The sequence below is a fragment of the Pan troglodytes genome, chromosome 14 (genome assembly GCF_028858775.2).
Source record: "Pan troglodytes isolate AG18354 chromosome 14, NHGRI_mPanTro3-v2.0_pri, whole genome shotgun sequence".
Classification (NCBI taxonomy): Eukaryota; Metazoa; Chordata; class Mammalia; order Primates; family Hominidae; genus Pan; species Pan troglodytes.
The window spans coordinates 119583147-119605948 of NC_072412.2; the positions used below are offsets into that span (position 1 = coordinate 119583147).

The 22802-nt window shown below is 55.9% G+C and overlaps 1 protein-coding gene across 6 annotated transcripts in view; it reads right to left on the reverse strand.

Moving 5' to 3' along the window:
* Positions 1 to 2615: 2615 nt before the first annotated feature.
* The window catches only part of RASA3 (RAS p21 protein activator 3), a 162455-nt gene continuing 142268 nt past the window's right edge, over positions 2616 to 22802 (reverse strand). For all 6 annotated transcript variants that reach the window (XM_024348421.3, XM_063792389.1, XM_063792388.1 and 3 more), the window contains 6 exons: positions 21335 to 21441; positions 20290 to 20372; positions 17178 to 17386; positions 13563 to 13666; positions 6266 to 6449; positions 2616 to 4249 (listed from right to left, as the gene is read on the reverse strand). In XM_024348421.3, the coding sequence (XP_024204189.1) occupies positions 4174 to 4249; positions 6266 to 6449; positions 13563 to 13666; positions 17178 to 17386; positions 20290 to 20372; positions 21335 to 21441 (763 nt within the window). In that variant the 3' untranslated portion in view covers positions 2616 to 4173. The remainder of the gene's footprint in view (positions 4250 to 6265; positions 6450 to 13562; positions 13667 to 17177; positions 17387 to 20289; positions 20373 to 21334; positions 21442 to 22802) is intronic.

Here is a 22802-nt window from a genome sequence, read left to right on the forward strand (position 1 = left end):
CGCCCCATGATTCAATCACCTCCCACCAAGTCCCGCCCACCACACAGATTCAATCACCTCCCACCGGGTCCCGCCCACCACACAGATTCAATCACCTCCCACCGGGTCCCGCCCACCACACAGATTCAATCACCTCCCACCACACAGATTCAATCACCTCCCACCACACAGATTCAATCACCTCCCACTGGGTCCCGCCCACCACACAGATTCAATCACCTCCCATCACACAGATTCAATCACCACCCACCACACAGATTCAATCACCTCCCACCGGGTCCCGCCCACAACACAGATTCAATCACCTCCCACGGGGTCCCGCCCACCACACAGATTCAATCACCTCCCACTGGGTCCCGCCCACCACACAGATTCAATCACCTCCCACCACACAGATTCAATCACCTCCTACCACACACATTCAATCACCACCCACCACACAGATTCAATCACCTCCCACCACACAGATTCAATCACCTCCCACTGGGTCCCGCCCACCACACAGATTCAATCACCTCCCATCACACAGATTCAACCACCACCCACCACACAGATTCAATCACCTCCCACCGGGTCCCGCCCACAACACAGATTCAATCACCTCCCACGGGGTCCCGCCCACCACACAGATTCAATCACCTCCCACTGGGTCCCGCCCACCACACAGATTCAATCACCTCCCACCACACAGATTCAATCAACTCCTACCACACACATTCAATCACCACCCACCACACAGATTCAATCACCTCCCACCACACAGATTCAATCACCTCCCACCGGGTCCTGCCCACCACACAGATTCAATCACCTCCCACTGGGTCCCGCCCACCACACAGATTCAATCACCTCCCATCACACAGATTCAACCACCACCCACCACACAGATTCAATCACCTCCCACCGGGTCCCGCCCACAACACAGATTCAATCACCTCCCACGGGGTCCCGCCCACCACACAGATTCAATCACCTCCCACTGGGTCCCGCCCACCACACAGATTCAATCACCTCCCACCACACAGATTCAATCAACTCCTACCACACACATTCAATCACCACCCACCACACAGATTCAATCACCTCCCACCACACAGATTCAATCACCTCCCACCGGGTCCTGCCCACCACACAGATTCAATCACCTCCCACTGGGTCCCGCCCACCACACAGATTCAATCACCTCCCACCGGGTCCCGCCCACAACACAGATTCAATCACCTCCCACCAAGTCCTGCCCACCACACAGATTCAATCACCTCCCACCACACAGATTCAATCACCTCCCACCGGTCCTGCCCACCACACAGATTCAATCACCTCCCACTGGGTCCCACCCACCACACATGGGAATTATGGGAGCTGCAACTGAAGATGAGGTTTGGGTGAGGACACAGCCGAACCATATCAGTGCGAGACGCGCAGGGGCTTCCGGCCCCCATACACTCCCACCTCCCACTGCCCTGCAGGACTCTCCTGGCTGTTCCAGAAGGGGCTTCCATTCTCCACGTTCCCTGGGGCCTCGTCCTCCTTGCCGTTCTACTTCCTCTTGGAGGGGCTGACCTTGGCCCTCCTGGGCTGACCCCAGCACAGCTGTGCCCAGTGTGTGAACGGAGCCCCCTGGCTCCCGACACTGCCTGAAGCCCTGCCGGGAAGTGTGGCTCCAGGAGGACGGGCTGGCCTCCCGGGGAGGATGCCCCCACCTGCAAGGGTTTGTCCACCACCCACAGCCACTCCTGGACTGGGGCAGACCCCACACCTCAGCATGGACTAAGGAGGCCAGCCAGGCTGAACCAAGCCTCACCCTTCCCTGGGAGAAAGGCCTGGGTTGGTGTCCCCAAAGCCACACCTCCTCATTTTTCTCATACCAGAGCTGACTCACAATAGAATTACCAAAAAAGAGGAATTCAAATGGAGCAAGGAAAGGAATAAAAAAATGAGGCAACATATCATGGAGTCTTCACCCAGAGCCCCCCTTAACCCTCTCCTGCCTGGAGGGACAGCAGCCACCTGCCTGGAGGCACAGTCCGTTCTCTTCTCCCAGGGCCTCCAAGTGGCCTCACCCTCCGCATTCCTGGAGATGGCAGCACGTGGTGGTCTGTCTGCCCAGCACTCCTTGAGTGGACACCATTTCCAGCCGCACCTCATGGCCCTGGGCAGCACTCAGCCCTTAGCACTGTGTGACCTACACCTTTCCTGAGGGTATCACAGGGCCGGACTCTCACCCGAGGCACCACAGGTGAATGCCACTGTCAGAGCAGCGCTGCCCATCACCAAAGATGTCAACTGTCACCAGTGATGTCACCTGTCATCAGGGCGGTGCCACCTGTCAGAGCAGCGCTGCCCATCACGAGGCGTCAACTGTCACCAGCGATGTCACCTGTCAGAGCAGCGCTGCCTGTCACCAGAGATGTCACTTCGCATCAGCAATGTGACCTGTCATCAGGGCAGTGCCACCTGTCAGAGCAGCATCACCCATCACCAGGGACGTCACTTGGCATCAGCAATGTCATCCTGCTCCCCAGGTGCCACCCTCCTCCCTGTACCCCCCACCCCTAATGCCCACATGTGCAATTCCCAGTGGGTACCACTGGAAAACCAAGCCAGTCCTCAGAAAGAATAAAACATCTGTTTTAATTGGCCAGTAAAATACATTGCAAATCATTAGTATTTTATAAACAGAAACATTAAGTTATAAATCCATGTTAAAAATTGCAGCTCAGTGCAGCCCCAACAGCTGTGTGTCCAAAAGTCTATTTTTACAACATTTTCCTCCAGTATTTTTGTGACAAGAAAGTTCCTATCTGCCATCTAGATCAAGAGCCTGAACTACAGTATTTTCAAACAAGAACCAGGAGCAGTCGGTACAAGGATACGTCGTGCTGTGTATTTAAACGGCGCTTCCCACACACCTGCCGTCTGCATCCCGGGAGGACGCCCTTTGGGAAAGGCCTCCTCGGCAGTGTGAGGTCTGGAGGGGTCTGCCTGGACCCCATTTTTAGGATCTCCCCTCCCCAATAAAACAGCAGCCCCCGCCCCTGCCCTGCACAGCATCTGGGGGTTCATAACACAGGTGCAATACTGACCATGGGCCCTGGAGGGACGTCTGCACCCCGAAGCCCCTGTACCTCAAACTCAGAGTTTCTTCCCTTCTTTGATTTTCTGGAGGACCTGCAGCTGGCCTTCCTGAGACAGGCTCCATTCCTGTTCCATTTGCCTTCCCGGCAGCCTTCCCTTTAGTGGGTATAGGTTTTGACGTTCTGAGTTACTTTGTATCAAAGAGCTAATTAAAAATGGTCCTTCAAAAACATAAAGAAAAACAGCTTGAAAAATGTACATTTCTATTTTTAAAATCTTCAAACTTCCACGGGGGGTGGCAAATGTTAATTCTGATTTTAAACCCCATTCAACAGCAAAACGATGTGGGCTTTAACTGTGGGCTCCGCAGACGCCTGGAGAAGCTGGAGCCCACACCTTTCCCTCCAAGGGACTCTGTGGACAGAACCCGTATCCCCCAAGCACCAAGGACATCCTCAGACTGGGACTTCTGTGTAGTTCTGCACCTCCCAGCCATAAAACTGACCCCTCAGCCAGGAATCAAACGAACCTCGAAAGTGGAACAGGGAGGCCGCCTCCCAAGGCTGCCTGGATGGCAGGCACAGTGGGAGAGTAATGCTCTGAACCTCCCAATGTGATGAAGCCGAAAGCCGAGGCAGGGCCAGCAGGCCTCCCGGGCACAGAGCCACAGAGCCCAGTGTCACACGCACCGTGCACGCAAGACAGACGTGCACGAGACTGACGCACACACGGCTGGAGGTGCATGTCACAGTCGACTAGACGGGCCGTGGCTCCCTGAGGCTGGCTGTGATGTGGCTAGGGCACAGCCCACACTTCCTGATCCTTCAGCTGATCCCCAGATCCCCACAAACAAGGAGCAAAAAGCACAGAATCAAAGGACGACACGTTCCACAAGGCCAGGTGGGCTTTCTGCGGAAGGCGTGGCGGTGGTGGCAGCGGTTCTGGGAGAGGGAAACCCCAGCGCCACTTGTCTATGGGCCGGGACGGCGTGCATCTCACTTTGCCGGCTCTGCGCTCTTCCTTCTCTTTTCCCTCCCAAAGGCTGCGGCTTTGCATGGGCAGGTTGCTGGCACCACTGGGTGCGTCCCACAGACTTTAAATGGAATGAGTGGAGGTCTCGGACTGCTGCCGGATGTAGTTCTGGAAGCTCTTGTCTCCGATGGGGTGCTCCCTGAAAAGGGGGATGGGAGAGGGAATGAGGCACAGACCCCGTTGCCTGGTGCTCACCCGTGGCTGCGGGAGCTTTTCCTGTTCCTAAATGTGACACACTCACACTGCAATCCACACAAAAAATAGAGGAGCCAAAGGAACCACAGTGCCCCCGGAAGCACCCACAGTGACTCTGATGTGTGTGCACAGGTGGGTCAGGCGTGCAAGTACCTGTGCACGTGTGCTCTCCCTGTGGCACGTGTGTAGCGCATATACATGTGCAGATGTGGAATATGTAGAGTGTATGGCACGTGTGCAGAATGTGCACATCTGCACTGCAAAGAGTGTGCTCATGTGTGGGGAGCATGAGCTCCAGGGACACAGATCTGTCCCAGTGCTGGGACACTCAGCAGGCGTGCGCATCTCCTCCCCACATGCACACCTCCCTCATACCATGTGTGTGCACCTCCTGCCATGTGTGTCCACTACCTCCACGTGTGTGCACCTCCGCCCACATGCCTACCACCTCCATGTGTGCATCTCCTCCCATGTGTGTGCACCCCTCCTGTGTGTGCACCTCCTCCGTGTGTACCTCCTCCCACGTGTGTGCACCTCCTCCCACGTATGTGCGCCTCCTCCCACATGTGCACCACCTCCTCCCACGTGTGTTCACCTCCTCCCACGTGTGCACCTCCTGCCATGTGTGTGTACCTCCTCCCATGTGTGTGCACCTCCTGCCATGTGTGTGTACCTCCTCCCATGTGTGTGCACCCCTCCTGCGTGTACACCTCCTCCGTGTGTACCTCCTGCCATGTGTGTGCGCCTCCTCCCATGTGTGTGCACCTCCTGCCGTGTGTGTGCATCTTGTACCATGTGTGCCTCGTGTGCACCTTCTACTACAACAGCATCATGCTTCGCGCATTTTCAACCTGCTGGCTTTTGGCCATGAGGTTGATGGACCTGCTGATATCAACGAGCCAACATATTTGGGAGGCAAATGGGGCTGTCTCCCCAGAAGGGTGTCGAGAGGCATCTGATATGATGATGTCAGAGGTGAAGTCACAGCACTCAGGAGGTGTTGCAGGCTCAGTCCCCTGAGCAACTCGGTCCAAGTCCGGGCCACAGGGACCTGTCACTCTCCTGGAGCCTCACCACTGCCCTTCCCAGACCAGACCCGCATGGTAGAAGGAAGGAGGGGTTAAGAAGGAAGGAAGGGAAGGAGGGAGAAGGAGAAGGGTGGAGGAGGAGACAGGGAGGATCGAAGGGAGGGAGGACCAAAGAGAGGAGTGAGCAGGAGGATGGAAGTGAGGAGGAGGCTGTACAGCTACACAGGGCTCTAGGGCTTACCCGCCCCTGAACAAGCCCGTGTGGTGGCTTCTGCCATGGTGGACCTGGGTACCCACTGGATGGAGAGAGTGACACAGACACATCTGCTCACTCCAGGCTGAGAGCCAGGCTAGCACTTTACATAGTTTAAGTCAATCTTCCAGCAACTCATGAGGGTCTTACAACCCTCTGTTCCATGGAGTGAGGGGGAGTGGAGCTTAGCTAAGCGCCACCTAGCCTGCAGCTGGTGACTAGGCTGAACGTACTCAACCTCGCCACACCTGCCTCATGAGACAAGAGTGGGTTTTGTCCAGAGCTGGCCCTGCTCCCGGGCACCATGGGTGGCCTGGAGAGATGGCAGAGGGTGTGCCACTCAACCAAGGCAGAACAAGACCTGGGCCTAGAGACTGCCAGAGCACGTGACACCAGCATAGCAGAGAGGCTGGGAGGCAGCAGGCCAGGGAGGCACCCCGGACGCTGGCTGGGGGCCTGGAAAGCAAAGGCAGCACCTGCTCCGAAGGAGGGACCAGCAGCGCCGGGCCACGTCCACTGACCACTGCCAGGTGCCAGCCCGGTGCAAGTGGGACTCTCCTCCCCGGTGGACACCTGAGCACAGGCGGCCCCACCCGGGAGTTCCCTGCAGCCCTACCCCCACTGCAATCTCCCGCCCACTACACTGGCCGTCCAGGGCAGGCACGGGAGTGGCACTCACTGGCTTCCATATTTCGTCTTCTTGAACTTGTCCCTCTTATACTGGGCGTGCTCCTGCTCCAAAGCCCCAACCCCAGTGATGACTTGCTTTAGCGTCTTGTAGGTCTCCTGGGGGTCGTCAATGACGAACGTCGAATACTCCTCCTGCTCCGGGCCGTCATACACAGATTTGCTCCCACAGGCCTCTGTGGAGGGCGGAGGGGTCAGCGCAGGGCAGGAGCCCAGGCCACCAGCCCCGTCTCCACACAGCTGCGTCGCTGCAGGCTCCACCCATGGTACACATCCTTCCAACGCAAGCTCCTCCAGAAAGGGCTGACCATCACTCGTAAACGCAGACGGAGATAGAAACCATTCCCGTAGGTAGGTGAGTTGTGCCCACACTGAGCCCAGGGAAAGCCCATTGGGAGCTGGATGCTGAGCAACCTCATTCACCTCTGAGGGCTCTGCTGCTCCCAGCCTTGTCACCAATCAGCCATTCTCACAGGGGGATGTGCCCAGCTCTGCACGCCCCACCAGCCCGCCCAGCCAGAACCAGGAGGGAAGACACCTGCAGCTGGACGCTGGGCTGGCTCATGGGCCCTGGGGCAGCCCTGAAGAGTCAGCTGAGGGGGTGAGCACGATGGGGTTCAGCACATCTCACACCCAGCTGCCACTGAGCACGTCCAGCCAGGACAGGCCTGGCCCAGGGCTGGCCGAGCAAAGGGCGGACACCAGTCTGTGCCACAGCTTCTAAAGACCACTGCCCCGGACCCCACCTGCGCACCGGGGCCACCTTCCTAATCGGACCACATCACTCCTGCTGAAAGCCATTCTGGGGCCTCGCCCCCAGTGGACAGCCATGGAACCCTTGAGCCAGAGCAGGGCCCTGTGCCACCTGAGTCCAAACACCTGAACCAGGCACACGTCTCTGCCTCACTGCTCACAGCGCCTGGGCACGCACTCCCGGAGCCAGCACCGACGCCCTGCAGCTGTGCCCATCTGGATGGAATGAATGTTTGTGCCCCCAAATCTGTGGGTTGAAATCCTAACTCTCAAGGGATGGCATCAGGAGATGAGGCCTTTGGGAGGTGACAAGGTGTGAGGGTGGAACCCTTATGCAGGGGATGGGCGTCCCTATAGAAGACACCAAGGAAGTTGGCTTGCCTCTTCCACATGTGAGGACACAATGAGACACTGGCGGGCTGTAGCCCAGAAGAGGGCCCGCAGTTAAACCAGCGCTGCTACGCCCCGATCTCAAGCTTCTCAGGCCTTCACTCTGGGAAGTGAATTCCTGCTGTCTGTAACCACCCAGCCTATGGTACAATTTTTACGGCAGCCCAAACTCACCAAGAACTTGGTACTGAGAAGTGGCTGCTGCTGTAACAAGTACCTTCAAATGTGGACTGGCTTTGGAACTGGGTGCTGGGCGAAGGCTGAAGGGGTTTGGGGGTGCAGAGTGGAAAAGGCATGGCTGCCGTGAATGCCCTTGAAGGACAATGCTGGGGGCTCGGGAGAGGAGAGCTGCAGAGAAGCCCTGTCTTAGGGGGTATCTAAGTACCCCTGAACAGAATGGTGGCATGAGCATGGGTGGCAAGGCTGTTCTAACAACATCTCAGACAGAAAGGACGGCCATGCTACTGGACCGTGGAGAAAAAGCCATCCTCGTGACAAAGTGGACCTGTGTTCATGCCCTCGTGTTCTGGGAGGGTGGAACTCGCAAGTGATGACATCAGACACGTAATTGAGGAGATTTCTAAGCAAAATGCTGTGGGAGCGGCTTGGTTCCTCCTGACCGCTGACAGCAAAATGGGGGAAGAGAGATGATTTGAAGGTGGAATTGTTGAGCAAAAAGGAACCAGAACTCAAAGGCTGGTTAAGTTCAAAGATTTGAGAATTAAAATTCCAGCCTACCCATATCTCAAAAAAAATGAGACAGCATGTTTGGAAGACACCATTAAGCAAGTGGCTGTGTGGCTATCTGATAAGGAGACAAGTGTGGGGCTGAGCCTTGGACTTGACCAACCATCTCAGCAACAGCCGGGAGCAGAGAAGGAACCGCACCAGCAGAGGCACTGCCAGAAGAAACCAGGAAACAGAGAAAACAGGATGAAATGAAGGCAGGCTGCGGTGTCTTAAGCCCTACAAGCCAGGCCATAGAGCTATTCAGCTGTGAACATGTGCCATTCTTCAAGACGAGGGAAGAAGGACCCTGAAGCGGGTAGGGCCATCAGAATGCCACTCTCACCCAGAAGGAGTCCATGGACCATGTATCAGATGCAAAATTCTCAGCTGGAATATTGATTAAAAAATAAAACTGGCAATAACTAGAAAAAAAATCACAATAAGGAATCTGTCCACCCAGCCATCACTCACCCATCCGTCCATCCACCCATCTGTCTATCTACCCATTACTCACCCATCTGTCCCTCCACCCATCACTCACCCATCCATCCATCCACCCATGACTCACCCATCTGTCGATCCACCCATCATCACTCACTCCTCGGTCCATCCACCCATCACTCACCCCTCAGTCCATCCATCACTCACCCATCTTTCCATCCATCACTCACCCATCCGTCCATCCATCCATCCATTACTCACCCATCTGTCCATCCACCCATCACTCATCCCTTGGTCCATCCATCCATCACTCATCCGTTGGTCCATCCACCCATTACTCACCCATCCGTCCACCTACCCATCACTCATCCATCTGTCCATCCACCCATCACCCACCCATCTGTCAATCCACCCATCACTCGTCCATCGGTCCACCCACCCATCACTCACCCTATCCAACCACCCATCACTCACCCATCTGTCAATCCACCCATCACTCGTCCATCGGTCCATCCACCCTATCCATCCACCCATCACTCACCCATCCGTCCACCCATTCATCACTCACCCATATGTCAATCCACCCATCACTCACCCCTTTGTCCATGAACTCAACACTCACCCATCCGTCCATCCACTCATCATCACCCATCTGTCAATCCACCCATCACTCGTCCATCGGTCCATCCACCCATCACTCACCCTATCCATCCACCCATTACTCACCCATCCGTCCACCTACCCATCACTCACCCATCTGTCCACCCACTCATCACTCACCCATCTGTCAATCCACCCATCACTCACCCCTTTGTCCATGAACTCAACACTCACCCATCTGTCCATCCACCCATCACTCACCCATCTGTCCATCCACTCATCATTCACCCATCTGTCAATCTACCCATCACTCGTCCATCGGTCCATCCACCCATCACTCACCCATCTGCCCATCCACCCATCAGTCACCCATCTGTCAATCCACCCATCACTCGTCCATCGGTCCATCCACCCATCACTCACCCTATCCATCCATCCATCACTCACCCATCTGTCCACCTACCCATCACTCACCCTATCCATCTACCCATCACTCATCCGTCAATCCACCCATCACTCACCCTATCCAACCACCCATCACTCACCCATCTGTCAATCCACCCATCACTCACCCATCTATTCATCCACCCATCATTCATCCATCGGTCCATCCACCCATCACTTACCCATCCGTCCATCCACTCATGACTAACCCATCTGTCAATCCACCCATCACTCACTCTGTCCATCCACCCATCACTCACCCATCTGTCCATCCACCCATCTACCCATCCGTCAATCCACCCATCACTTGCCCATCTATCCATCCACCCATCACTTACCCATTGGTCCATCCACCCATCACTCACCCATCCATCCATCCACCCATCACTCACCCATCCGTCCATCCACCCATGACTAACCCATCTGTAAATCCACCCATCACTTACCCATCTGTACATCCACCCATCTACCCATCCATCTGTCCATGCACCCATGACTCACCCATCTGTCCATCCACCCATCTACCCATCCATCTGTCAATCTACCCATCACTCGTCCATCTATCCATCCACCCATCACTCACCCATCCATCCATCCACCCATCACTCATCCATCGGTCCATCCACCCATCACTCACCCATCCATCCATCCACCCATGACTAACCCATCTGTAAATCCACCCATCACTCACCCATCTGTACATCCACCCATCTACCCATCCATCTGTCCATGCACCCATGACTCACCCATCTGTCTACCCAGCCATCACTCACCACTTGGTCCATCCATCCATCACTCACCCATCCGTCCATCCACCCACTACTCACCCATCCATCCATCCACCCATCACTCACTGCTCAGTCTGTCCATCCATCACTCACCCCTTGGTCCATGAACCTAACACTCACCCATCTTGTCCATCCACCCATCACTCAACCATCTGTTAATCCACCCATCACTCGTCCATTGCTCCATCCACCCATCAGTCACCCATTGGTCCATTCGCCCATCACTCACCCATCCTTCCATCCACCCATCTCTCACCCATCTGTCCATCCACCCATCACTCACCACTTGGTCCATCCACCCATCACTCACCCATCCGTCCATCCACCCATTACTCACCCATCTGTTCATCCACCCATCACTCACCCATCCTTCCATCCACCCATCTCTCACCATCTGTCCATCCACCCATCACTCACCCATCCGTCCATCCACTATCACTCACCCATCCTTCCATCCACCCATCTCTCACCCATCCGTCCATCCACCCGTCACTCACCCATCCGTCCATCCACCATCACTCACCCATCCTTCCATCCACCCATCACTCATCCGTCTATCCACCCATCACTCACCCCTCAGTCCATCCTCTCATCACTCACCCTGTCCATCCATCCATCACTCACCCATCTGTCCATCCACCCATCTACCCATCCATCCATCCATCCATCCACCCGTCACTCACCCATCCTTCCATTCACCCATCTCTCACCCAACCGTCCATCCACCCATCTACCCACCCACTCAGCTGCCTGCCCCGCCATCTGTCCAGCACACCCATCCAGGTGCTAGGCACTTCCTCTGTGCCAGGCCCAGGAAGGTCACTGCATAGGAGATGGGAGATGGTTGTGACTTTGGTGACACAGGTGAGCCCAGGTGATGTGGTTTGGATTTGTGTCCCCACCCAAATCTCAGGTCAGACTGTAATCCCTAGTGTTGGAGGAGGGGCCTGGAGGAAGGAGAGGGGATCATGGGGACAGACTTCCCCATTGCTATTCTCGTGATAGTGAGTTCTCACGAGGTCTGGTTGTTTGGACGTGTGTGGCATCTACCCCCATCTCTCTCTCTTGCTCCTGCATGTAGGAGGTGCCTCCTTCCTTCCTCTTTGCCCTCCCACCATGATCGAAAGTTTCCTGAGGCCTCCCCAACCATGCTTCCTGTACAGCCTGCAGAACTGTGAGTCAATCAATCTTCTTTTCTTTATAGCAACATGAGAACTAATACACCAGGCTATGGGGATGGTGAGGTTGGGAAGCGCCTGGGGGAAGACATTTCCAAGGTAAACAGGGTCTGCCAGCCTGATGCGCAAGGGTGCTCCCAGCAGAGGAAGAGCTGGAGCTGTGGTGCGGGGTGCACGGCCTAGGAGGAGCTGAGCAAGGTTGGATAGTGGTGCATGGAGCAAGCTGACCATGGAGGGCCTGGTCAGCATCTTTCAGAACCTGGGTCTTGTGTGTGATGACCTCACCCTCTCCGAGGCTCCCTGACTCTGGCCTCTGCTGTGTCGGTTCCTGCTATGAGAGGGCTGGGAAGAGGCTGGCTGATGCCAGACCCACTGTCTTGGCCACCCTGAGGCCTTGTGCCATCTGCACAGTATCCAGGGACCTCAGACCCAGGGACAGCACCTGGCACACTTGCTGGGGGAGAAGACGCTGTGGTGGGTGGTGGCCCATGAGTGTGTACATGTGTGGTTGTCTGCGCATGTGTGTGCATGCCTGCACATGGGCCTGCACATGTAAGTGTGTTGTGTTCAACTGCACGTGTGTGCAGGTATTGTTGCCTTGCCTGTCTGCACACACATGTACCTGTGTGTTCATTTCACACATGTATTGCTGGGAACATGTGTGTACATGGCTATGCATACATGTGTATGTGCCTGTGTGTTAGTGTAGGCCTGGAACCCACGTACACCCAGGGCATGTGGGGCTGGAGAACAGGCGTGGCCAAGCTCACAGATGGGCAGCTGCACGGACACTCAGGCAGGACTCATGTGTTTCCAGGTCAAGGCACACTTGACACTTCTGGGTTAAATCAGGGGAATGAAAAGAAGAAAATCTAACAGGCATAACTCCAGGCACATTCCGCTCTATTTCCATTCTGAGTGGGACTCAAGGGCCCTGTCATATGATCTCCAAGAGCAGATCTGAGTTCTACCAGACACTGGCATAGAAACAAACGCAGCTGCTTCGCCCCCGTGGGCTCTTCTTGTCTCTGCCTCTCCTGAATCACAGACCTCAAACCACTGTCCCCATGTGGTCTAATTGGGCTTATCTGGATTGCTATTTCAATCCTGTAAAGCAATTCAATGTCACAGATAATGATATTGCATATAGATTTGAAACACACGGTGTGCCTGGCACTGTTTCAAATATATATGCAGTATCATTATCTGTGACATTGAATTGCTTTACAGAATTAGATGGCATGTGTGCACCCACATATATGCATGCTCACACATGTGCCCAAAGACATGCATGCATACTCACATGTGCCCTGTTTCCACACATGCACAAATTCATGCATGCTCACATGTCCACACACACACATGCTCACACATGTACCCACACATTCACACTCTCATACATGTCACGTCCACACATTCACACACGCTCACACACGTCCACACATTCATGCACTCACACGTGTCCACACATTCACACATGCTCACACATGTCCACATTCACATGTCCACGCTCATACATGTCATGTCCACACATTCATGCATGCTCACACATGTCCACATTCACATGCTCACACATGCCTACACATATGCACACATCTCATATGTGTGTCCGCACACATGCAAGCACACTCCCATACGTGTCCACACACATGCACTTATCCCTCTGGAAAACACAAAGGAATGAAAAAATAGGGTCCTCTAAAGAAACTTGGCAGTACAGAGGTTACAAGTTAAATTCCATCTAAAAATTATCTATAGAACCTATTATACAGGTAATTGTCCCCCAAATAGCTGCCTACCCTGCAAAAAGCTTTTCGCATCCATCCGTGCTACAAAGACAACTACATGTAGCCCACACTACACCAGAGGCTCAGACCACAGGTTTTCACCCCACAGCATGCTCCTGCGGCCGGGGCCTCGCCAGCCATCCCCTCGCTGCACAGATCTGTGTGCCGGGCAGACTCACCCTGCATCTTCTCCAGCTTGCTCATGTACAAGTTGAAGAGGGAGTAGATACGCTCCGTCTCACGGTCCCCATCAATGTCCAGCTGGATGTTGGCTGGGAGGCCGCTGTCCAGACACAGCAAGAACAGAAAGATAAAAACGCTTATTTAAACGATGCTTTTAATAATGACATTCATTTTTAAAATGTCACTGAAGAAAGACAACGATTGTGTTGGAAGTGAAATTCGACAGGATCGATTTGCTGTCTGTCTGTACACAGCCGGTGTGTTGGCTTGCTGAGCAAGGCTGACGGCGTCCACAGCAGCACAGACAGCAGTGTCACCAGGCTGCAAACCAGAACTAACTAGCAACCTCTGCTTCAGTTACCATTGGCCTATTTGGACACGTGGCAAAAGATCCTTGCTGTTTAGTATTTAAAATGTGCTTATCATTTGTACTAACTGACCTTTCCTGAAATGACGCAGTACTGAGTTACGTCTTGTTTAAATCTATTCCTACTCCAGAATCTTATCAATACATAAGAAATTTAGGAAGACTAGGTGCTAAAATCCCCAGTGTAATATGTAATACTTGTACATTTTTAGTATCATACAGAACTCAATTCCCAGGAACTATGAACACTCCAGACCTCATGTGGTTTATTCCTTCAGTCATTTCAAACACGGAAGGAGGCTGTGTGCTTGTTTCCCTGCTCATTCTATGTCTGCTTCTCCTATGTTCACACCAGCACACGTCAGGCTGGAGCGCGGTGGCACGATCTCAGCTCACTGAAACCTACGCTTTCTGAGTTTAAGTGATTCTCTTGCCTCAGCCTCCCGAGTAGCTGGGATTATAGGCGCACACCACCACGCCGGCTAATTTTTGTATTTTTAGTAGAGATGGGGTTTCACCATGTTGGCCAGGCTGGTCTTGAACTCCTGAGCTCAGGTGATCCACCCGCCTCGACCTCCCAAAGTGCTAGGATTACAGGCGTGAGCCACTGAGCCTGGACTCATGTCTTTTTATAAATCTTACTTTGTGTTATTATGAAAAACCTCCAAAGCCGGGTGTGGTGGCTCACACCTGTAGTCCCCACACTTTTGGGAGGCCGAGGCAGGTGGATCATCTGAAGTCAGGAGTTCAAGACCATCCTGGCCAACATGGTGAGACCCTGTCTCTACTAAAAATACAAAAATTAGCCAGGTGTGGTGGCGCACACCTATAATCCCAGCTACCTGGGAGGCTGAGGCAGGAGAATCACTTGAACCTGGAAGGTGGAGGTTGCAGTGAGCCGAAATCACACCACTGCACTCCAGCCTGGGCAACAGAGCGAGACTCTGTCTAAAAAAAAAAAAAAAAAAAAGAAAAGAAAAGAAAATCTACATTGTACAGAAGCACGTCTTTGATGGCTTCAGACAAAGTGGCCTCACGGTTAATTTCACATTTGCACGCAGGTGCAACCAACAGGGAGGGCCTGAAAGGAACGCGCGGGGCTGTTATTTTTAGCAAAATGCTGCCTTGTGCAGAACGTGTGAAATATGCTCTTTAATTTAGTAAATACTTTTTAAAAGGCAGAAATGCTTATTATAGCTAAAACAATTCTTAAATCATAAAATTTCTGAAATGTCTGTAATTTTTTCCATACTGATTAGAAATTGTTTCCAACTTATTTTTGTTTGAAGTGTGTCAGTTTTTCCCTTTTCTTCCCAACTTCTCTTGTAAAAAAAGAAGTGGGTTTCTGCTAATGAACTGATCAGACGTCAATATTGTATATGCCTTTTGAGCTGAGTAGCTCAGTATTTGGATACTTGGTCATTTGTTTTATTAGGTAATTGATAAAATGGTGTCATTTATTCATGTTCAACCATATATTTATGCTGTCTGGGGATGGGTGGTTATAGTTCTGTGTGAGAAATAATTTGTCAGTCTTCAACAGCTTGTAAAAACTTCACAGTGAGAGCTTAAACATCTAAATAAATAATGAAATGCATTTATCATAAAAAAAAAGAAGAAGAAAGAAGATGAAGTGACCAACATTAAAACACATCCCTGGCCAGTCAGGGAGTTCATGTGGGTAATCCCAGCACTTTGGGAGGCCGAGGCAGAAGGATCGCTTGAGCCCAGGAGTTTGAGCAACACCACCCTGGGCAACATGGGGAGACCCTCACAGTGAGACCTGGCAACATAGTGAGACCCCGTCTCTACAAAAAACCAAAATTTAATGAGCTGGGCTGGTGGCATCAGCCTGTAATCCCAGCTACTTGGGAGGGTGAAGTGGGAGGATTGCTTGAGCCCAGAAGTTTGAGACCAGTCTGGGCAACGTGGTGAAACCCCGTTTCTACAAAAAACCTTAAAACAATTAGCCTGGAATGGTGGAGCACACCTGTAGTCCCAGGTACCTGGGAGGCTGAGGTGGGAGGATGGCTTGAGCCTAGGAGGTTGAGGCTGCAGTGAGCTGAGATTGCACCACTGTACTCCAGCCCGGGTGACCAAACGAGATCCCGTCTCAAAAACATAAAACTAAAAAAGCATCCCCGAGCTGGGAGAACTGAGGCTGGCTGTGGGTGTGCGGGATAGGGGAGGCTCCCGAGCTGTCTGGCCTCAGCGGCTGGAGCCTCTTGGGACCCACAGATCTGCCAAGGCAGTGAGCAAACTCGGCAGACGTGTTCTCATGGAGAGAAATGGCCTGGAAGGAAGCCTCCTGGGACTGTGTTCCCTGCACGGTCGGCTGCGGGTGGGGACAGGCCAGGTTTTCTCTCCTCGCCAGGCTGCAATGCTTCCCGCTGTCCTGGGATGTGAGGACACGGGAGAGCGCTGGCCTCTCCTGGGGGATTCTGGGGCGGTGGCCACGCATGCCTGAGCAGCAGCCAGGCCCTCTTCCTGAGCTTCAGCCTCTGTGTCCACGCAGCAGGATCTAAGGTCCCAGCTCTGAGGCTGTGGGAGGATTAAACGGTGGCCCAGCATGGAGCACAGCTCATCCTCTGCAGGGCCCTTAGCGAGAGCATCACGTGGCCACGACAACAGCGAGGTGCATCTCACGGAGCATAACCGGGGGACCGCCGGGCACCCAGGCCTCCTCCTAGGACCGGCAGATATGACCCAAGCCTCTGTGCAACTGCCAGAGGCCTGGCTGATGGGGGACCCGGCTGATGGGGGGCCCGGCTGATGGGGGGCCCGGCTGATGGGGGGCCCGGCTGATGGGGACGCCCGGCTGATGGGGACGCCCGGCTGATGGAGGGCCGGGAAGACAATGGGCTGCTGCGTCATGTGGAATCAAGGTGGGTGTCCTGGGCCAGACGAAGCTTTCAGGGAGCGGCTTGCTCCCAGCCTCCTCCTAGAGAAGCAGGATGGCCACGGCCTGGGGAGTCCCCCTTCACCCTGACCTCCCGCTCCCCCAGGGCAGGGCCTCAGGCCTGTGGCACCCTGGAGTCTGCGCAGAGCCTTCCAGAGGCTGGGCCCCAGATGCTCCCTCGGGGGAGGCCCCCTCGGGTGGGAGGCTCCTGGGAGGAGGCGAGGGCAGCCCTGTTTATGTGCAGCTTACAGGCAGGCATGCACTGTCTGCTGGTCCCTCCCTACTCAGCCCCTTGGCCACATTTCCCGCACAGTGCACGAGCTGGGCGCCGAGGCACAGACCTACCCAGTGCAGGGCGAGCAGCCCGGAGCTGAGTCGGATGGCGCCCTACAGCACAGCCAGTGGCCGCTCAGGTAGGCGGACGGGTGGTAGACGGTGAGGCGCTTCTGGTTGCACTGGCTCACTTTGGTGAGAATGTCAATCCAGTCCTTGGCCTCCACGCAGTTGTTGGCCTGGATGTACAGTGCACGCTCTGGCTGGATGACCTGGAACATCTGAGGACACAGGTGGGCTCAGGACAGCGCACATGAGGTCTCGTGGCTAAGCACGTGCAAGAGTCCACCAGGCACCTGGCCGTCCTCGCTGGAGTCGTAAGAGGGGACGCTGAGGGTGCACAGGCCCAAAAGTCCCGGAGCTCTAAGCCCCAGAAGAGTCCGAGGCCAGGGGGTGCATGGAACTCTCTGCCACCCTAAAACCTGACAGCTGGGGCCGTGGGGAATGGAGGTGAGAACTGGTGCAGCTGGAGATGTGGCCAGGTGGCCAGGAACAGCTTGGCCAAGGCCCTTTATGTCCTGGAGCCTTGGAGGTCTCCATTCAAAAGACAAAAGAGGGGCCCTGTGGCCTCCCCACGAGGCCTTCCTGCAGCTGACTGCAGGCGTCCCATCCACGTGGTGTTCGTGCTGTGTCAGCCCAGGTGGCCTGGCCTGCTCAGCTCCTTCCCCAGCTGACCAGCCCAGGATTCTTCCTCCTCCTCCCAGCTGGGGTTAGGGGGTTGCTTCCCCTTGAAGCGTCTCGGGGCAGCAACAACCTTTACCATTTATTACTCATTCAACAAACATGACTGAGCACCAGCACTCTCCTATGTCCCGGAGACAAAGCCTGGCATAGAGTTTCTACTGAACCTGCAGCCACCAAGAAAGACTAAATGAGGGCAGGTGTCAGCAGGAGCTGGAAGTGAGCAGTCCTGGTGGTGCAGTCGGGGTTGACTCAAAATTAGTTAAGCAGGGAGGGGGGGCAAAGGGTGTCAAAGGCAGAAGAAATGGGAGGCACAAAGGTCCTGGGGCAGGTGGGACAGGGGTCCTGTGATTGGAGGGATGGGGGTCCCAGGGCAGGGGGGATGGGGGTCCTGTGATTGGAGGAACAGGTCTCCCGGGGCAGGAGTGACAGAAGCCTTAGGATTAGAGGGACGGGGGTCCTGGGGCAGGGGTAACAGATATCCTAGGATTGGAGGTCAGAAGCTCCCAGAAGGAGCCGGCTCTGTTGCACACAGAAGCCAGGTTTTCTGAGTAGGAGACAGACTGGAGGTTGGGAGTGCTCTCATGTGGGACTTGCCCTTAAGTCAGGAGTCAGGGGGACAGTGGCCTTCTCTAGGGGACGGGCCTTCTGCACTCATCTGGGGAGGATTTGGGCTCCAGGTTTCTGGTGAACAGCTGAGGTCTTATTTACAGAGGCCAGGAGCCTCCTGCCTTGCACCCGGCACATGTGTACAGGTCTCGGACTGGACGCCCCCGTGCATGGCTGTGATCCCCCATGGAGGGCGTCCTGGGCATCATCCCAGGCTCGGCCCTGCCACCAGGAGCAGCCTTCAGAAAGGTCTCCCTGGCTGGTGAGAGCCTGGCCTGGCAGTGGCCTCAGGGGAATCGGGCTCTGAGGAAGTCAGTGGGAATGAACAGCTGGGAACAGGCGGCTGAAACTAGGGAATTATTGGGAATCTACGTGAAGGGCTGGAGGTGCTTCCAGGACATGTCCACACTGCTTCCTTCGAGAGACGGTCTCAGGGCCAGGTCCCGGCCATCCCCCTCAGTCAGCAGGCACTGAGCCCACACCCTCCTCTTCCCATCTCCCCCTCTTCCCAACCCTCCTCTTCCCACACCCTCCTCTTCAAATTACTCTCCAAACTTATGTCTTTTGCAGGATCTGTCTGGACTGCCTGTGAATAACATGCTAGTAAAATTCTGCCAATGGTAAGGAACACGCGTCAACTTTGGCACGAGGCCCAGGGACTGTGCCTTCCCTGCAACTGTTCCATGACCCTCATGCTGCAGTCGGGGCACAGAAGGCTTGTCCCAGCCAGCATGTGTCAGGGTACGGAGTCAGCCTCAGGATGGCACGGACGGTGGGGTCACTGGCTGAAGGGGCACTGAGTCACCAGGGAGAACGTGGCCAGCGGCTGACTCTGGGAGGCCACCACACAATGGTGACGCCACGGACACCTCTAGGGGATTCCCGCCAAAAATGCATCATCAGAACCTGCCACGTCGGCACATCCGACAAACCCAAAGGGAGGGACGTCCAGAAAACCGAAGGCCTGCACGCCTCAAAGATGCCAAGGCCACCACACACAAAGAAAGGCTGGGAGTGTCCAGTCGGCCAGACGGAGGGGGCAGCAGAATGCAGCGCAGACTGGATCCAGAGGGGAAGGAACCACAGCCGGAGGAACGGGACCAGACAGCGGCAAACTCGAATGTGGTCGTGCCGGCAACGCGCGATGGTGGCTGCTGTGGTTTTGGGGACTGCACGGTGGGAAACACACTCGGAAGTGTTGATACGTTCAGAAAAGCATGGGCGGGACCGTGGAGGGAGAAGGAACGAGTGTGACCGGGGAACGAGGCGACATGTGGGTCCGGGCCAAGCGTGACCGGGGAACGAGGCCACGCGTGGGTCCGGGTCAAGCGTGACCGGGGAACGAGGCCACGCGTGGGTCCGGGTCAAGCGTGACCGGGGAACGAGGCCACACACAGGTCTGGGTCAAGGGTGTGTGGAAAGTACTTGTTCTACTCGTGCAACTTCTATAAATTCAAAATTATACCAAAATAAAAAAGCTTCCAAAAGGAATTCCAGACGGTCCCAAGCCTGCTTCTGGGATGTCTTTGACGGAGGGGCCCTTGACCTTGGGGACCCTGCGGGGGACGCCACCTGAAGCAGCTCAGGCCCCACCTTCCAGCAGGTTCCACCCCACCCCGGTGACCCCGGGCACACAGAGTGTGGCTGCTTTGATGCGAGATTCCGACACAAACTCACCAGCACCTGGTGAACAACCCGAGTAACACGGAGACTCTGAGAAGCCTGGAGTGCAGGGGGTGGGGAAGGGTGAGCCCAGGGCCAGGCACAGGAAGAGAGCAGAGAAAACCTGGCCAGGCCTCAACCCGAAAGCGAGGCTTGGGGGCCCCACACTCACGTTTTTCATTTTGAAAGACTCCTCCTCCAGCTTCTCCACTGCCAGGATGTTCTCGATGGGAATGCTGTAGAGAGGCTGGTCCCCTGCAGCAGAGATGGACTGTCGGCGGGTGCGGGCCCCGCTGTCCCGGCTGGGGTCCGGGTGGGGCTGAGGGGTCTCTGCCGGGGGGGTCTCTGCCAGGGGGTCTCTACCGGGGGGTCTCTGCCAGGGGGTCTCTGCCGGGGGTCTCTGCTGGGGGGGTCTCTGCCAGGGGGTCTCTGCTGGGGGGTTTTCTGCTGGGGGGGGTCTCTGCCAGGAGGGTCTCTGCTGGGTGGTCTCTGTTGGGGTGGTCTCTGCCAGGAGGGTCTCTGCTGGGGGGGGCGTCTCTGTCGGGGGGGGTCTCTGCTGGGGGTCTCTGCAAGCTGGGGGTCTCTGCTGGGGTGCCCTGGGCCGGAGGAGGTGCCCCATGTTCATCTCCTTGGGGATGATGGCTGAATCACTGACAGGCTGCAGGTGCGGGGGCTGAGGAAGCCTGGGACCCACCTGGCCCTGCCATGCACCCAGGCTGGGCCCAATCCTCGCATCCTCACAGCTGCCGTGGCCTCAGGCTCTGTCCCCAGAACATGTTCCCGTTCTGGGACATGAACATGGGAGAAACTGCTCGATATTTCCTAATCTAGATCTGAGCCAGCAGATCTGACAGCCAGGGGCAGGAGGCAGTGGGAAGCCTCGTCTACCTCAGCGGAGCGGCACCCTGGCCGTGACGAGGCGACCAGAGGAGGAAGGGACGTGGACGGAAAAGCACCTGACTGATGCGGTCAGCTCTGCGTTTACTGGTTCTCTGGGGAAGCAGATTTCCCTCACTTTCCAGCAGCAGGTCTGAAAGACCCCTTCAGGGATCTTTGAAGGGAGAGCCGGAAGCAGAGGGCTCTGGGTCACCGCGGCCCCGGGCTCTGCCCGCAGCACTGAATCCTTCCTCCCCTCAGCTCTCCCCCTGAAAGGCAGACTCAGTCCCAGGGCCCAGCACGCTCCAGCAAGAGCCAGGGAAAGCGACCTTGCTCCTTACCTTTGCTTTTGTGGTAGGTAAATTCATGGTTGGTCAAGCGAAACCATCTCTTCTTAAAATTTTTCATCCCAAAGCGCTTCCGTCCTTGTGCCCTCTTGATCATGAACCTGTGTGAAGAGCACACAGGGCCGGGGTCCGGGCCTCAGCTGCCTCCCTGCACAGGTGCAAAACCACACCCCCCACTTTCTGCGTTCTGAGACCTGAGGCAGGCAGTGGATTTTCAATATCTTATCATTTTACTCCGAGTGATGAGATTAAAATTGGAAGGCAATGCCTCTCCTTTGAAAAGTTGAGCGCTGACTGCTTTCAGTCACCAGTTGGTGATGGCACCAGGTTTTAGGAGATCTCCAACCCTCCTGCCTCCCACACTGAACTTTCAACAGTGGTGCTGCCACTGGAAATGCCAATGCGATGCTCCCACGGCGGACCTGTGGCCGTAGGCTCAGGGTCAGGGAGGGCAGCGGACGCCCACACAACACGGAGGACCTGCGGCTGCGGACCTGGGATCAGGGTGGGCAGTGGACGCCCACACAACATGGAGGACCCGCGGCCGCGGGCTCGGGGTCAGGGCGGGCAGTGGACGCTCACACACAGAGGACCTGCGGCCGCAGGCTCGGGGTCAGGGCGGGCAGTGGACGCTCACACAACACGGAGGACCTGCAGCCGCGGGCTCGGGGTCAGGGCGGGCAGTGGGTGCTCACACACAGAGGACCTATGGCCGCAGGCTCGGGGTCAGGGCGGGCAGTGGACGCTCACACACAGAGGACCTGCGGCCGCAGGCTCGGGGTCAGGGCGGGCAGTGGACGCTCACACACGGAGGACCCGCAGCCGCGGGCTTGGGGTCAGGGCGGGCAGTGGATGCCCACACAACACAGAGGACCTATGGCCACAGGCTCGGGGTCAGGGCGGGCAGTGGATGCCCACACGACACGGAGGACCTGCGGCCGTGGGCTCGGGGTCAGAGCGGGCAGCAGACGCCCACACTCGGAGGACCTGCAGCCACAGGCTTGGGGCCAGGGCAGGCAGCAGACGCCCACAAAACGCACACCTGTGTTGTGCGGGAGTCACGCACCGGCGCCTCTGCCAGACCAAACCTGCCCCCCTCAGGGCCAGCCCTGCTGTGGTAGAAGGCGCCACTGGGCCACGTCCTCAGGAAACGTGGGGAGCAGGAGACAGGATGGCCACCGAGGATGCAAGGCCTCAGCGAGGAGGACCTCAAGCCTTGCCCTGGGCAGGGTCCTCGAACGCCCTCCCGGCAGCCCAGGGCCCTCTGAGGCTCGGCCTTCATCGCCGGGCAGGGGTCCCTGACCAGAACCGGCGGCCGAGCTGGAGGAGAAGAAAGTGGCCGGACAGAGTGACTGGAGGACAGAGGTGGAAGCTGAGGACGAGAAGCCAAGCTGGAGAGACAGAGTGGGGAGGTGGGCAGGGGAGACGCACCTCGACAAGCACACTCAGAAATCGGAATGAG